Source organism: Buteo buteo, chromosome 23, assembly GCF_964188355.1.
Source record: "Buteo buteo chromosome 23, bButBut1.hap1.1, whole genome shotgun sequence".
NCBI lineage: Eukaryota > Metazoa > Chordata > Aves > Accipitriformes > Accipitridae > Buteo > Buteo buteo.
In genome coordinates, this window is record NC_134193.1 from 19,671,924 (window position 1) to 19,688,302 (window position 16,379).

A 16,379-nucleotide genomic window follows, 5' to 3' on the forward strand; every position below is an offset into this window, starting at 1 on the left:
ATCTCAGAGCAAGGAACCACGCTTTGTACCTTTATCCTTGAGACCTGCTGCGACTGTGCATCAGGCCTTTGGCATTTAAGTCATTTTATAAAATCCCATTTGTTGTGGGTTTGCCTTCCTCTTAGGCTTTTCTGTTATTTAGTAGGTGGTTTATCTCTTCTAATGTGCCCAGAGGAGTTTTGGTGCATCTGTGCTGTTGAAGAACGGTTGGCATTAAGCAAAAATTTCTAGCCTTTTGATGATTGAGAAAGCAGGAGTAGGGGTGGGGGGAGAAATTTAAGCAGGATTTTATGTTGGCCTGAAAAAGTGAACAGAAGAATCCCTGCCAGACAAGAGCCGGATGGACAAAAGCCACAACACAAATCTGAGCTCTGACAGCAGCAGCTTACCTGGCTCTGGCAGAGCAAGGAGAAAAACGTTGCGTGGGCCTTGGGAGCCTCTGCAGCCCATAAACTTGAGAGCAGTTTGCAAAAAAATAACCTCTTGCTTTTTGCATAACAGCTTTCACATGGAAGGAGTCTGAACAGTGTTGACGTGCAGCAAACAGCAACGCTGCACTGGCGGCTGCTGCAGGAGGGGAGGGCGAGCAGTGGAAATCAGACCCAGGCCTTTGCACGCTGGGGTGGAGCTGGGTTAATGGGATCAGCATCCATATAGGACTCTTTTAGCATGTGTCTTAATTTCCTGGGTTTCAAGAAATAAGTTTTATATTCTAGGTTTTTATTTTTTGCACTTGGCATAGAGCTGGTCCCACTGATTGCCTAAAAAGCCTTACTGTGTTACAGACAGCTCTGATTTCCCTAGAACAATACCTGGGCCCCTGCTGCTTTCTCTTAACATCACATAACCAGCTTCAAATTCAGCAGAGAGGTAAAGTGTTAGGATAATTGTCAATAAATAGCAGGACTTTTACATTACCGAATGCCTCATTCAGTCCTCAACAAAGAGCTGGATAAGTTCAGGGAGTTGACTCTCACGACCAGTGATGGAAACTGCTGTTGCTTGGGCTGTTCTCAACTAGACTGGGCTAAAACGTACTGTGGGAAACAAGTGTCCGGAAAAGTGTGTGATCTAGGGTATGTAACATGATGATTGAGAAAGAGATAGTTACTGATGTAACTGTCTGCATAAAACTACTTTCTAGGTTTAGGGAAAGCGTGTGTGCCGGTTTCAAAGAGATCATTAATAATAATGTTATTAGCATCTAATAAGTGTTTTTCATCTATGTACTGCTCAGACATTAACTCATCAGCATGTGACATGCTTCTGGCTAGATTACTCCTGCCACACAGGATTTGGGACAGGTCTCTCCTGTCTGTTTAGAAATTGCCCGGAGGTAAAGACAGGGTGGTGGTTTGCATAGAACGCCCGCCGGCAGATCCCCGGTCCCACGGTAGCACCGTCCTGCCGCAGAGCCTCGCGGCAGCCGTCAGCATCACTGCCGGACCAGGGAACGAGATGCATGACATGACCTCTTTGGACATTCAGCACTAACAGGCTCAGAAGATGCTTGAACTCTGGACTTAATGCTTTAAACAGACCGATTTCTCTTTTATTTAGGATTCCCTTATGCTGTCACTTCACCACCTTGTTTTCTTCCCCTGCGGTGGTACCCATCCATTTCCCTCCCTCAGTGACTCGCTGTGTAGCTTCCTTTGCTTTTCATCACGCGTCTTTAACCTTTTTGCTTCCAGGACTTCTCCCTTTGCAGAAAAGGGAGTTTCCCAGCAGAGGCCAGGTCCGAGTGGGAACGTCCCTCGCGGTTCTCCCAGGGGAGCACGCACGGAGCAGCTCTCCCAGACCAGGGCTGCTCGGCAGCTTCCCCAAACCTCACCCCCCCTTTGGACTATCCAAGCCCGAGACCCCACTGACCACAGTGGTGGAGAACAAGACATCAGATGTCTGTGTGATCCTACCGGTCTGAGGATGCTTTAGGTTTTCATGGTTAAGTAACGCCTGTAGCTCCGTGGAGCTTCACGGTCCCAGCTCAGCCCGTGACACCGTGGCCGGGAGCCCTGGGCTGACCCTGTCCCTTCTCTGTCCAATTCCAGCCGTCCAGGAGGAAAGGCAGCGGGGAAAGGACCGCAACGAGAACGAGGTGGAGTCGACAAGTAGCGCTAACGAGGACATGCCCGTGGAAAAGATCTTGGAAGCTGAACTCGCAGTGGAGCCAAAGACAGAGACGTACATTGAAGCGAATATGGGCTTGACGCCGAGCTCGGTAAGGCACCTCTCCCCGTGGCTCCATCCCCGGCACACGGGGCAGAAGGGATGGTTTGTGGGGCATCGGGATTGACCTAGCACGAATACAGCAGTGAGCCTAGGACAGAGAGGGGGTTAGCTTACGGGAAAAGAGATAGAGCTCAGAAATGCAACTTCTTAGCTCTGCTGCAGACACCATGTGTGAGCTTAGATGAAAGCGTGAGGAAAGCAAACCCCTCTGCCCCTGCGCAACCACCAGCATTGGTACTTTTCTGTCTCACAGCCATAGGGAAGGAACAGATACTGTAAGGTGCAATTAGAACGGCTCACAGAGAAGATTTTATTTTAGTTAGTGGCCCTTAGTGCTAAAAGGCAGGAAGACCCTTCATGCTCTGAAGAGCTCAGAGTCCAATCAAGCCCATAAACAGAGCTGTGTGGCTGAAGTGCAAAGAAATAAGAGCTGTAAAATTAGGGTGTGACTTTTCAGATGCAGAATTATACAGCTGCTTGGCTCCAAGAAGAGAAAGTCTGGAGAAGTTTACTTTCAAGTTCCTTTCCCATTTAGAAGCTTGTATTATAACTGGGCCTGCTTGAAGCATCCGTACTCTAACAGGGCCTTGTGTAAACATGAGACAGCTGACAGGGAAATAGGAATAGAGAAGCTGTGATGAGGGAACCTGTCTTGGTCCCTTTCCTAGCAGATTCCCTTACCAGCATGTTATAGCCTTGCTTAGAGGAAGCCTCCCTGCAAAGCAGCTACCTCCAGATATGAGACCCAACCTATCCTCTGAAATTCTGTTTCTAGGATAGACCCTATGCAAAGCCCACATAAAGAGCCCTATTGCAGAGAAAGTACTTGCTGCCCAGCCTAGGCAGCATTTAGGATGCAGTCCTCATTCCTCATTCCCGTGAAAGTAGTGGGAATAGGGAAATGCCTCTAAAAGGTAGGACTGCAATTCAGGCAACTAATATAGCAGTAGGGGCAGGAGTGGGGCTAATTACTCCCACCCCGGGCGCACCGGCAGAGCCCTGGGATACTGAGGGACTGGGAAGACTCAAAGCAAAGAGGTGGAGAGGAAAAAAAAATTGCCAAGCGCCATTGCGTGTGCGCTTTTGGTGCTGGGGTCAGCTGCACGTGTTTAATTTCTCATTTGCCTTACGGCGATGCTTTCTGCAGGCACACACCATCCCACGGCATTGCTCTGTTAGCAGGAGGGGGCACTGCCGCTGCAAGGGGTCATCAGGGCTGCGGAAGGTATAAATTGCCCCAAAACCCTGCTAGTTATCACTTGCTGCTGGGAAGGGGAGAGGCTGGAGTAGGGGGGCATCTCCTGGCTACCTAGCAGTCCTTCGGGGGGGGCACAGAGGTAAAGCTGGGGCTCTGGGAGAGCAGGATCATCCGCTGAAATATCCCTCTGCATTTCCTATTGCTCTGTGCTAGGTGTCTCTGAGGTTGAGATGATGAAATGCAGCTATTTCTAGCAAGTGGAAGGACTCTGCAGTATTTATTTTCTGCTACAATAATACTTTATCTCTTTCTATGAGGCTTGGAGGATTGAGCCAGGAATACCTTATCTGGCAGGGCTTGACAGGAGATCTCAGAGTCAGGCTGCTCCTTTTAGGCATCTAAGTCTTGACTGCTTCTATGGGATGCTCTTTTTGGCCTTTACCCACAAGAACCCTTTACGGCTGGCTTGCTAGGTGAGGCTTTTCAGTGCGTAAGGCTTCTGCTATGGACAGAGCAGATCCCTCAGTGAAGGAGATACAGGACCATGGTGCTCGCCTGCATGTGAGAGCCCAGTTGCAGCCTGCAGACAGCGATGCCCTCCGACCAGAGCAGCCGTGAAGCTTGCAAGGGGCTTTTTTGGAGGAGACGGCTCAGCCGTGGTTAGTGAGGGGCTTGGAGAGGCTCTGACGGCTATCAGAATTAAAAATACTTCAGGGGAGTTGTAGCCAGCGTTGTGCTGACTTGAAAACAAACCCCAGAGAGCGAGCTGAAATAAATGGCTTCGTCTGGCACTGCATCTCCTCAAGCCTCTTGTAGCAAATTGAAAGCTGGTTCCTGCATAATTCAACACGCATTACTGTGAACAAGGATGTGTGTTGCATCTAAATAGAAGCAGGAGGCTTGTTGAAATGCCCTATTATTGTCAAGCGGCTTCTGTCGATGAGGTGACATTTGTAGCAGGTTTAGCAGATGTATGAGATCAGCAGCTCGCAGTGACGAGGCCACCGGATGAGGCGAGGGAAGACGGAGGAGCTGCCCTCCTCCCACCCAGCCCTCCCCAGAGAGCCCATGTGATGGAAAGGCAGACAAATTCCATCCCTAATAGACACGAGGTAAAAAAACCAAGCTGTTTCCTATTAGCCTGGTGCGTTGGGTCCTTTTATTTGCACCCCTGCACCTTAGTCCATCTGCATTGAATGCTGCCAGTGCGCTGGAGAGCTCCGGCGCTTGCCAGGGTGTTTCCACTGGTCGGTGCCAGGCTGGGATGGAGGTGGCAGGGTGGTGGGAGTTAACACCCTTCTCTCCCAGATGCTCTCATGTCTGTGACCGTCACCTTGTGCCATGGTGCCCGGGCTGCTCTGAGAGCAGAGATCCCAACTCGGGTTGAGGGAGGTCCCTCTGCTTTGCCAGGCTGGCTCTGGCACCGATTTTTTCCAGCTAGGACAGTGTGGGACACAACGATGGGGCTTCAGCATGGTCCTCGGAGCTGGTACAAGGGGAGGGCAGCGGGGGCTGCAGCCTGTGAGCTGTTGCAGCAGCCCTGGTATCTAAACACCTTGTTGCTGGTGGAAGTGTGCTGCTCCGAGTACATGACCGGGGAGGGGACCCATGGCTCTGTCTTGACACCTTGATTGACACCAGAGAGGATGGGGTAGATTCATGGTTTGAAGCCCATGATGGGGAAAGGGGAGTACAGTGGGGTGTGATCCTTGTGGGTGGCACGGACAGGATGGGGAAGGATGCTGAGCCAGGCAGAAAGGAGCTAAGAGAGAGGGATGTGCCCCTGCAGATCTGCTCTCCTGCCTTGGGTGGTAGGAGAGCGCCAAGGCCAGCGTTTTGATAACCATCACCAAAACACTCACTTGAAGTAACTGCACCCGTAGAGCCCCTGATAACAGCTCTTCAGACGCTGCAAATAGCTGCTAATTGCAACGGTTGTCTGGCTGCTGACCATGGCAAAGGGGATAAACCCTTTGGGAGGTTCCCCCAAGCCGTAAAGGAGCATGGCTGCAGGATTCCTCCACGCCGTGTGTCCCAGGCAGCCCCCAGACCCCATGTAATCCCCATCCCTCGGGAGCTGGGGACCGGCTGTACGCCCTCGGCAGGTACCCGTCCCCAGGCAGTACGACGGGGCGCAAGGATGGGTTTGCTTCTGCCCCGTGTCCCCGGCAGCTGTGAAGCTGGGCTCCGGCAGTGTAAGCACCACCTCGGATGGGCTCCTGGCCACTGAAAGGCAAAGCCTGTAACTGAGAGGTGTTATCCCCATTAGCTCTTAATTGGCCTTTGAGCCGCTGGTTTCAAGTCACCATTTTCTGGAAGATGCCTCCAAGCTCCGGTTTTCCAGAAGGATCAGGTGCCTGCGTGTCCTTTCATTCTGTCACACCCCGGCACCGTGCCCTTGCTATTTACTGCAGGAGGGGATTTGCTTACCGTGCACGGGGAGGGTTTCTAGCACCGCTTTGCAGATCCCCTCCTGGATACAGGCAGGGTCCTTTCGGCCTCCAGGGATGATACTTTTAGCTGCCTCTCAAGCTGTGGTGATTAAATTCTGCCGGGAAGCACTGTGGTGGTTCCAGGAACTGCCATCTGAGGTGTAATTAAAGGCTGGGCCCCTCGCTGAGGCTTTGTACGAGGCACTGAAGGCCGGGTACAGCTTGTGCTGCCCGCAGAGCAGCGGTGATACAGCCTGGGCTGGGAGACCCAGAGCCTGGCTCGCTGCATCAGAGCGAGTCCTAGAGATGGTGACAACCTTCCCAGAAGTGATCCCTGATAAAAAGCTTTGGCAAAACCGTCTAACTTTCCTACAATACCCCTTTCATGGGGCTGTGCAGGCACTTGTCGCTTCGTGGGTCAGGTTCTGCTGGAGCGTGGGGTCTCCCGTAGGTCGTGTCCCCCTCTGGGGCATGCAGGGCTCCATCCCCATCCCACCCCGCGGGAGCCGGGATGCCTGAGTTTTCCACTCGGCTGCTCCAGCTTGCTGACCAAACTCAGCCGATTTGAGGCTGGTGATGTTCCTATAACCTGGGCCACAGGTGTCCCTTCTTACCCTTCCTGCAGACACCTCTGAATGCTGATGTTCCCTGTGTTTCCAGTGTAACACTTAACCTTGCAAAGCTCCTCCTCACACCCAGTTTAGGGTTTTCCTGTTGTCCAAAGGAAATCCCGTCTTATCTCCCTCTCCCGGCAAAAAGCCCAGTCCCTGCTCCCGTCTCCTTCCTGAGGAAAGAGCCCCAGCGCCCTCGGAGCGAGACTCCCCTGCCCTTGTGCCCCTTCGGGGAGCTGCTGGAGATGGGCAGAGCACGGAGGGAAAATCTCCGTAACGATGCTCCCCGCTCCTCAGCTGCGCTGCTGAACGCGAGCCCATTCCCATCCATCTCCGCAGGCAACAGGTGAAAATACTTCGAAGGCGGGTGCCCCTGAGCTTGCCAGATGCTGGTTATTTTAAGCCTGGAGAATGGGAGACATTGGCCACTGAGGCACAGAGTTGGTGTTTGCTGCCAGGGGACGGCGGAGGGGACTGGGCAGGGGTCCGGGACACGGCTCTGGGGTGGTGGAGTGAGACTTAGCAGCGTGGTCCTCGTCTGCCCAGCCTGGGAGAAGGGTTTGCCACAGCACAGTCAGCTCGTGGTGAGGAATGGCCTTGTCCTGCTGAAACTGAGACTTGCAGGAGGGAGAGGTTACGCCGGCGTTCGTGTCTGCTCTGCCTCTGAATTCACACCCCTTCCCCCTGCGATCCAGGGCTGAAGTAAACACTCCTCCTGCGATTTGGAAACTGCTCTTTTAAGGACATGGAAGAAAAATAATCGTACAATCAAAGCTGCTAGATATCAGCAGGGATTACAGTGGGCTATGTGGACGGGCTCATACATCCCTGTCCAGAGAGGTAAACCCTATATACACACTTGTACTAGTGAGGACTGTCTTCGCCAGGGTTAGACAGGCTCTTCCAGTTCCTAATCACAAGCCCACTTGAGCTGTTAGCAGTTCCTTTAAACAGGGATTTGGTGTGTTTAGGCTGACTGTCCTCCTTGAGAGCAGATGGTTTTTGTTACTGGATAATATTTCAAAGGAAAGCTTTTTCTGGGTTTTTTGTAATGCCCCCTCTGGTGCTGGTTTATCGAGCTCGGAGATGCTGGCATGGGTGCAGAAGCCTGCCCATCCCTGGGCTGGAGCTAGTTTAGTTCACCAGTCAGTGCGATGGATATTGGGTCTCGACACTGCTGGTTCCTGTTTTGGAGCTTGCTAAAAACCACTTAAAAACCATGTGGTGGAGAAGCCAAGTCACCTCCTTTCCCTGTGGCCGATAATGTCCACTTCTGGGGTGCTCCCGACTTTGGGGTCCTTCCCTGCAGCAGGGAGGCAGCAAGCCCCTCAGCTGCTCCTCCAGCCTCTCCTCTTCTCCTTGCTCTGCCTTCTCCGAGCCTTTCGATCTCCTTTTCTTGGCAGCCCAACGACCCAGTGACGAACATATGCCAGGCAGCAGACAAACAGCTCTTCACCCTGGTGGAGTGGGCCAAGAGGATCCCCCACTTCTCCGAGCTGCCCCTGGACGACCAGGTCATCTTGCTCAGAGCAGGTGAGTGGGAACCGTCCCCGCGTGGGCTCCGGCACGGGGCCGTAGGAGTGCTACCTCTCGCCAGTGACAGGTATTACTCTTAGATTCAGGTCCCAGCAACGTGAAAGCCACTAACTGATTCTGAGTAATAGCCTCTGATAATTCAATCGCTAAATAGGATTTAAAAAGCCCCAAGGGATGTGTTGCTGAATGTGATCCAAAATGTTGCACCAGCTGCCGATCAGCTGAAAAATGGCCCGGCTTCGTCTCTGATGACCGAGGTGCTCAGAGATGTGCGGTGGGTGATTTAAACCAAGGGAGCCACCCGCTGCCGTCCTCCCAAGCTGAGACTTGAAAGACCAAGTGGGCTTGAGACTCCATGAAATTTCATCAGACTAAAATGTTTGATCATAATTAAAACCAGAAAGGGGAGAAAAATATATCGCCCTCCTTCTCCCACCCATCAAGATGAAAATAAAATTCTCTGGGCTTATTTTAAATTTCCTTGTGCGGCAGGGGGTCTGCAGGAATGGAGGCTTTGGGAGGTGAAAAGCAGTTAGCTGTGAAAAGAGTCGTCTTCCATCGAGTAAATTCAAGCCCCTACTACTGGCAGGTTATGCACAAAGACCGGGGAGGGCAAGAAACCAAGAGCAGAGCTCAAAGAGAATGCATTTTAGGCATGAAGCTCTTTGCATAGCTCCAATCATCAGATAAGGTGTTAAAAAGGCTTTGGCTTGACACAACGAAGAGTTTTGCTCCCTTAAACAAAGAAGGCAAGTTGTCAGTGGGACAGATGAAGTGGCTTCCAGCAAATGACAAACTCCACGTGAAGGGTGAGACTGGGAGAGGAAATGAGGAGACCTTGACGGCTGGCAGGGACCCTCCGCTTGGCAATGAGAGACACCGACCTTGGCTACTCAAAGTAGTCAAGGGACTTCAAAAGGCGATGATGGAGGAGTCTGGTGCAGAGCAGAGGTGCAGCCTCAGAGCAGGGTGAGCCGGTGAGCTACCTGGAGTGAACCAGTCTGGCAGCCAAACCTAAGTAAGCCGGGAATTCTGAAGTCCCCGGTAGTTTTAAAAGTTCCTGTTGTTTCCCCAAAATGCACTTTTGTAGGGAATTCAAGAGGGGGAAACCCTGCAGGGTGTGTGCTCCTCTCTCTGCCTTCTTCTGGCCTCGGGTTAATGGCCGCTGTAGACAGACACTGCTGATTCACTTCGATGGCAGCGTTCCTGGCTTCTTACTGTGGAAAATGTGTGCCCCAACATAAATGCCCATAAAATTGGGCAGGGAAGTGCTTTAAGAACCAAGTGCAAGGTATTCATGTCAACGCAAAACGTAGGAACTGCCAGAACTCTTGCGGTCCAAGGTCTGTCCAGGTCGCTTCAGGAGAAGGTATAAGGGCTCCAGAGTACAAAGGTGATGGGACCAGTGTTTCCCTTTTCCCACCACACAAACACTAGCTGTCATTCTGTTTAATAAGGCTGACTGTAGCCCAAATGCATAAATCTTAATACTTTCTGCAATTTTTTATTGACTATCAACCAGTATAACTGCGTACCTTGGCCCTACATACAAATACCCAGTCCCTCTTGCAACCTCTCTGAAATCCTTGACCTCAATGGTTTCTGGGCGATTAAGTCACACCGTTTACTGGTGTAGGTTTTCCACGCTTCTTATATTACTGAAAGGAGATTTTTATAGTCGCATTTCATCTAATGGTTACAGCAGTAGGCTGGGAATGGAGAATTTGGGGGTTTTATTCTTGCTGCAGACTTGGCCAAGTCCCATGCCCTCCCTGGACGGCTCCTGCTAGCTCTTTGGTGAAGGTGCTCCTCTGATTTTTCTGTGGGTGTGAGTATTGCCAGAGCGGGCTCACAGCCCTCTCTGGAAAATACAAAAAGTGTATTTTTGAAGAGGGTCTCTAGAGCCTCTTGTGAGAGTGGATGAGCAAGGGGAAGCATCTCTACAGAAATCTTTGAGGGCTTTCTGCAAATATTGCAGGGAAGAACTGGATTCGGACAAAAAGCTGCCGCCTTCTTTTGTGAAATGGAAACAAAACCCACGGCAGTTCAAGGTTTTCCTTTCTCTTTAGAAGAAGGCTAATGAAAGCTGGAGACTTTCTGCTCTGATGTTCTCTCCTTTGTGCTGGCGCTCGTTAGGACCAGCTCTGAGCTGGCATCCTGGAGGGGCCACTCCGTAGGGCAGGAGAGGGGGCTGCAGACCCCATCGCATCCCAGATCTCATGGGGGCTCTAGCCCCATGGCCATGGGGTGGGCTTAGCACCTGGAGCGGCTCCGATGGGCTCCCTGCCCCAAGCGTCTCTGTCGGGGCCTCAGATAACCTCCCCCAAGTCTTTTAACCAGTGGCTCTATCTATTATTGAGTGGGGAGAGCGGCCTGCTGAGAACAGCTGCCCATGAAATATTTAAGCTAAGAGCGTCAGTCGGGTTCAGTCATGCATCCTTGGAGGCAAAATTAAGTGGAGCACGCATCTTTGGAGGAGTGGTGCTGGATGGGCCGGCAGTAGTTTTCCTCTAATCCTGAATCATTTAAAAATCTTCCTTCTCTGAGCTTTTTGGAAGAGAAGGAAACCCAACTTTTTAAGCCTGTTTTCCCTGGGTTTTCTTGTTTCCAGGCTTGCTGTGGCTGAGGCAGGAATAGCCCGATGTTTTCTCTGCATCAAGGCCAGCCTGGCAAAGGATGCTGAGCACTACATCTCTGCAGCTGCAGTTCATTTTATAGGGCTGGTGGGGAAACTGAGTAGTGAGATGGGTTAAGATGATGGTTGCCAGGTGCGTTCCCTACCCCAGAGGAGCCCAAGCATCCCCGGAGGCTGCAGCCACCTTGTTTAATAAGAAAGGAGTCACAAGAGTCAAAGAAATCTGCTCTGCTTCTCCAGAGCTTGGGCTGAAACGCAAAACTCTTTGGATAGACTTGTTTGATCTCTAACTCAGATTTGCTGCCTGTTGTTATACGGCGTTTTTCCTGCTTGCCTCTTTATCTTGTCAGCTCTTTGGGGATGCTCTGGTGAAAGCACCGGGTAGAAATAGGATCCTCATTTCAGCCGAAACATCCCAGCTCTAAATGGGAATAATTCAGCTGAAGGATGCTGATTAATCCGGCGCTCCTTAGCTGAAATAAGCCCAGCACAGATGTTGGCGGCACCCCACAGCCTCACCACTTTCACATGTTCTTGGCAAGCCGGAGGCTGAATTTGGCACTGCTGGGGCTGTGCGGAGCCACGGCAGAGAGGTTTGGGTGATGGCCGAGAGTTAGGACAGACTTGTGAAAGCTGGTGCCATGGAGGGACGTCGTGAACCAGCTCTGGTTTCTGTCGGTCGGAGCTACGTGTGGACTTGCTGTGGGTCTGCATGGGGCGGCTGGTGGGAAGCACCCACGGCACCTTTCTGGGGGTCTGGCTCTGCGAGGTCCTCTCCAGCCAGGGAGCAGGGTTCCTGCAGGCTCCTGGTGCAGTCCCACATCTTCTCCTCCGTCCTCCTTGGGTTTCACGGTGTTGCAATCCCTCTGCAAGTGCCAGGCCTCGCCCAGTAAATAGCCAAATAAATGTTCCCGTGATTGGGGTGGAAACATCCTGCGGCCACTTAGGAAAGAGTGAACTTTATTCCCTGTCAACATTTCTAATGGCACAACCCATGTCTGCAACAGTAGGTAAATACAGCACACGTGGACCTTGTATTTATTCCAGTCAGCGAGAAAAGACGTGTTTCTGTGGCAGGAGAGGAGGTAAAGGATGTTGTTGCATTGCTTTTCCAGTCTGGGAAAAAAAATAAAACCCAATATCCTGACTTTTCTGGATCCCGCCAAACAGCCCTGTGTTCTGGACACCAGAACATTTTCAGGCCGGTTACATCAGCCACATGATGAGTGTGAAACTCCCCAGGGTGGCAGAAGACCCATCTTGTCTCATTGAAGACGCCTCTCCTGGGTTCAAAGTCACCAAAATTTCCACCCTTCAAAACTTTACAGCATTTCTTCTTGTTAGGGGTTTGTTTCAGGCATTCTTGAACTCAGCTGGTAGCAGATTTAAGAATTTGAAGACGTGTTAAATTAGGAAGGGGAGCTGGAAGGCAGGGAGGGAGGTCGCATCTCCCTTCCCTTTCCCATTTCTAACTAGCTCAAACTGCTCCCACGGTGTCCCGGCTCAGAGGATGTGTTTTCTTGTCTCCTGAAGTAGCACGTCCAGTAACCAATAAAGACAAAAGCTGATTACCAGGCAGCTCTGGAAGGCTGTTAGTGGAGCAGTCATGGACATGGGACATCCCTGTACAGCGGCAGGCGAGAGGAGAGGCAACCCCTTCCAGTATTTATATGGCAGAAGCAACGAACCTGCAAGCGAGAGTTTTCGTAGTCCCAATTTGCACAGCTGAATAATGGTGAATGAACTTTTGTGCCCCATTATGGCCTGAAAATGAGCCCAATTAGCTGATACAAAGCGTTAATAGGTTTTTAACTGCTCGGAGGCACAGAGTGTAAGGTCAGAGGGGTGCTCCACACCCACTTGTAGGTTCACAGCGAGAGGAGCAGGGCAGAGAGCTGTTTGCTCTGGTGCCTGCAAGGTTTATAGAGGAAACTGCTTCCCTTAATAGCATTATATTTTTAGTGCATTTGTTCCTTAACGGTTTTTCCTTCCCTGACATCCAAGAAAGGGTTGCCTTCCCCCTCCCTTCCCACATCCAGCCTCGTTACTCTAGCAAAGGCGGTTCTTGAGCGGTTTCCTCCTCTCTTTTTAGCGCCGGGGAAGTGACGTTGCCGATTCCCGAACCCGCCAAGGATCCCATGGCTCTAACCTGTGGCCTTGGTTGTTTTCTTCTCCCCAGGGTGGAACGAGCTCCTCATCGCCTCCTTCTCCCACCGGTCCATAGCCGTGAAAGACGGGATCCTCTTAGCCACCGGGCTCCACGTGCACCGGAACAGCGCGCACAGTGCCGGTGTCGGGGCCATCTTCGACAGGTGGGCAGGGGGAAGGATGGACGGTGGGGAACGCGTCTCGGACCACCTTGCCTAGACGTCCCCGTGCCGGTCCGCTTCCATTCCCTGCATTGCAACCTGCTTGCGGGGTCGGATGGAGCTGCGGTGGCACGTGGGCTCGTGGTCGGAGGAGCCCGGGCTGAGGGGTGTCCATCCCACGGCGTGCATGGAAATGTCACGGTCCTTGCTGCAGGCGATGACATTAAATCCTTCCTCTTAAACCTGCAGAAACCAGCAGCCCGAAATAGTCAGGGAGAGGGCTGCCCAGTGCAAATCAAAAGCCTCTTTCATGAGGTCCAGATGCCTTCTAATGTTACGAGGAGGCCACTTCTTTATTTCTTTTCATCTTTAATTGGACCAAGACATGATTTTATTTTCACAATGAAAAAACACCCAAAATACCCAGCAGGTTCCACATGCGTATCCCGAGGGCTCTTTAATCTCGTGCTTTGGGAAAGTGTTTTAAAGCCAGACTTCCAGGGTGTTTGACCCACAGTGTGGCTCCAGACGCTGCTTAAATGGTGGCTGATCTCTCTGCCCGAGACTCGTCTTGATACGGCTTAGCTGAAACCAAATCACGTTTGCTTCTTTGCTTTGCAAGGAAATTGTTCTTTGGACCCGGGTGACATCATTTGTTTCCTGTGAGGTCATAAGTGCAAGATCATGACTTCACTGCAGGAGCTAATGGGGAAAACCGGGCAATCAGTGGAAAATATTTCAAGACCGGCACCTGCAGCAAGAGCAAAGGGAGTAATAAAAATTACCGGCAGAGGAAATTGCCTTTAGATACCTGTTGGGGTTTTTTTTTATATTATTATTTTTTATTTTTAGGCAGCTTTCTCAGGTGCCAAAGCCTCTCAGTGAATATATGAAGCCAGTTTTTATGGTCTCTGTTGTATCTCACAGGAACTATTGATGTTCCTAATGAGCTATTTTTGATACAGGAGGAAAATGAGGGCATATCCTCAGCTGGTATAAGCAAGCACTATCCCATGACTTCATTAACTATGCACTGGAGGACCTCACTCTGGGTCTGACACCTGGGTGTTTTTTCATTTCTTTTTAACGCTGACGCCTGTGATTTCTGTGTCCTTTGCAGAGTACTGACAGAACTCGTGTCAAAAATGCGAGACATGCAGATGGACAAGACAGAGCTAGGCTGCCTGCGAGCCATTGTCCTCTTCAACCCTGGTACATGCCGTTACCTTCTCTCCAGTCCTCTCTTGGCTGATGCTGTGTCCTTTTGGCTCCTTTTCTTACCTATAAAGCTCCATTGCAAGTAACTGAGGGCACCCAACTCCCGAGGACAGGGCAAGAAGGAAGAGAGGCAAGAATGAAAGTCAAATTAAGTGCTGCACGTGCATCCGCCACCTTACAAGCATGTCCTTTGCCGGTCAGATCCATGCCCAGGGTTGCTCTCCAGGCCTCCCTTTCCAAGGGGTGTTTTCACCTTCGGAGAGGGCAGCACGGTTTCACGGTCCGAAATATTCTCCGTACAGGGCCCGGCCTTGGCGGGGACTTGGCTGCGATCGTCTGAGGAGATGGCGAATGCTGATTTTGGAGCTGACTCCTACTGATGGGCTGAGTTCTTGCTGAGCTTGAGGGGCTTTGGTTTGATCCACATACACAGTCTTCCTATTTTCAGTGTTTCAGCCGACTCTGTATAAAGAAAGTTCTGGTGCTTAAGGCAGTTGTCCCTGAATAGGAGCAAAAATGAATCTAGGTATCCTTTAAGACAAAAGTATGGGTTAGAGCAAAGTTAGAGCATGGACCTTGTCCTCTGTTTCCTGATCTCAACATCCAAGGGCTTTTATTAACTGCATTTCTGCAAAAGCCCTGTGCAGAGCCTGCAGAGGGTGAAAGGCATGAAACGTGCTTATAAAATACACAAAAACTTTCTTTTTTGTCTGCAGCTTGCTTAATTTTACAGACTCCAGGAGGCTTCGCGCTGCTCGTTTTTCCCCCTTGGCCCCAGCTGCCCGAGGGAAGAAGAAGGTTCAGTGCCGGGGGTTTTCTCCGGCATTTCAGAGAGCAAAGCCCTGCTGCAGCAGGAGATAAACGGCCAGCCTGCAGATAGCTGTACAGCTCTGTTGGGGGGTTCTCTATATTTTAGAGCGAGTCAGTCCAGAGCAAAAGCAGATGGCAGCTGAGGACAGACCTCCACATCTGCAGCAGCCCCTTCCCTTCCCTGTCCTCGCAGGAGCGTGGTTTGTGCCCAGGCATGGCTCTTTCTCTGGCCTTTCCCACCGAACCCGGGCCAGGGCATTTCAGCAGGGTTTATTGCTGTTTCTTGGGTTTGTTTTTCTGCTTGACTTCCCCCCCCCCCCCCACTCCTTGTAATCACCAGTAATTTATTGTCTGTAATTTGGGATTAGCCGTATATGGTAAAAGAAGGGGAATCTGGAGAGGTTCCCGTGGCGCATGGGCTTGGGGATATCGATTGCTTGACTGTCCCTTTCACCCTACTAAAAACAGATCCTCGCCGTGTTGCGGGGGACCTGCCAGAGCAGGGGCTTTTTGTTTAGCCCTGTTGCAGTGCTTCTTGCTGGAGGGAGAAATCCCACAAGCCCAGGACTTGAGGGTGACTTAAAGCCTTTAAATGAGGGTCCTGTGACCCCTGGAATGAGCCAGAACGGTTGGGGTTGGGGTGTGAGGTGGGGTAAAACAGACCTGTAGGCACAGGGTGAACCTTTCGAGGCTTGAACGCTTCCTGGGAGGTGTTAGGTACTGCCCCAAATTCCTGGGGTTCAGACCCCGCGTCCACACTGTGCCCTGGTCTGGTGGTGCCGGGAGGGATGAAGGGGGCTGGGGGATGCACAGGAGGATCCTTGCCTGCCTGGAAAGCCTGGAGGTTTTTGGCTGATGGTCCTTTCGTTGCCTTTCAGACTCGAAAGGTCTCTCCAACCCGGCTGAAGTGGAGGCGTTACGGGAGAAGGTGTACGCATCGCTAGAGGCATACTGCAAACACAAATACCCCGACCAGCCCGGGAGGTGAGTTGCTGGCTGTGCCCTGACCTCCTGCAGCCTCACGCCGATGCAAAGCCCCATGCAGTGGGTGCTGCAGCCTGGGCAAAGGGTGCTGCAGCCCGGGACGGGGTCCGAGTGCCGTCCTCGGGGTCGCTGCACCTGCATGCGGGTGCTGGGTCCATTCCGTTTAGGGGTCTGTGTTCCCACGTCTCCTGGGAGCGAACGGCTCGCTGCAGAGAAAACCGCTCATTTCTACCTGGTTCAGCCGTGAACGTCCTTAGAAAATCCGCTCTGTGAAGCGCAGAGAGGTCTTTATTCCCGTGCTACTAAACGCAGCGCAGCCAGGACAAGGTCAGGCAGTAACGGCGGTGCCGAGACCTGAGGAGCCCCGGCTCCTGCGGCCGCAGCAGTGGGATGAGCACATGGGGGAAGGGGTAT

General features: G+C 51.8%; 1 protein-coding gene across 2 annotated transcripts in view; it reads left to right on the top strand.

Moving 5' to 3' along the window:
- RXRA (retinoid X receptor alpha) overlaps positions 1 to 16,379 on the top strand; it is a 114,751-nt gene that overhangs the window by 94,376 nt on the left and 3,996 nt on the right. For both annotated transcript variants that reach the window (XM_075054680.1, XM_075054681.1), the window contains exons 5-9: positions 2,052 to 2,221; positions 7,877 to 8,006; positions 12,824 to 12,956; positions 14,074 to 14,165; positions 15,860 to 15,965. In XM_075054680.1, the coding sequence (XP_074910781.1) occupies positions 2,052 to 2,221; positions 7,877 to 8,006; positions 12,824 to 12,956; positions 14,074 to 14,165; positions 15,860 to 15,965 (631 nt within the window). The remainder of the gene's footprint in view (positions 1 to 2,051; positions 2,222 to 7,876; positions 8,007 to 12,823; positions 12,957 to 14,073; positions 14,166 to 15,859; positions 15,966 to 16,379) is intronic.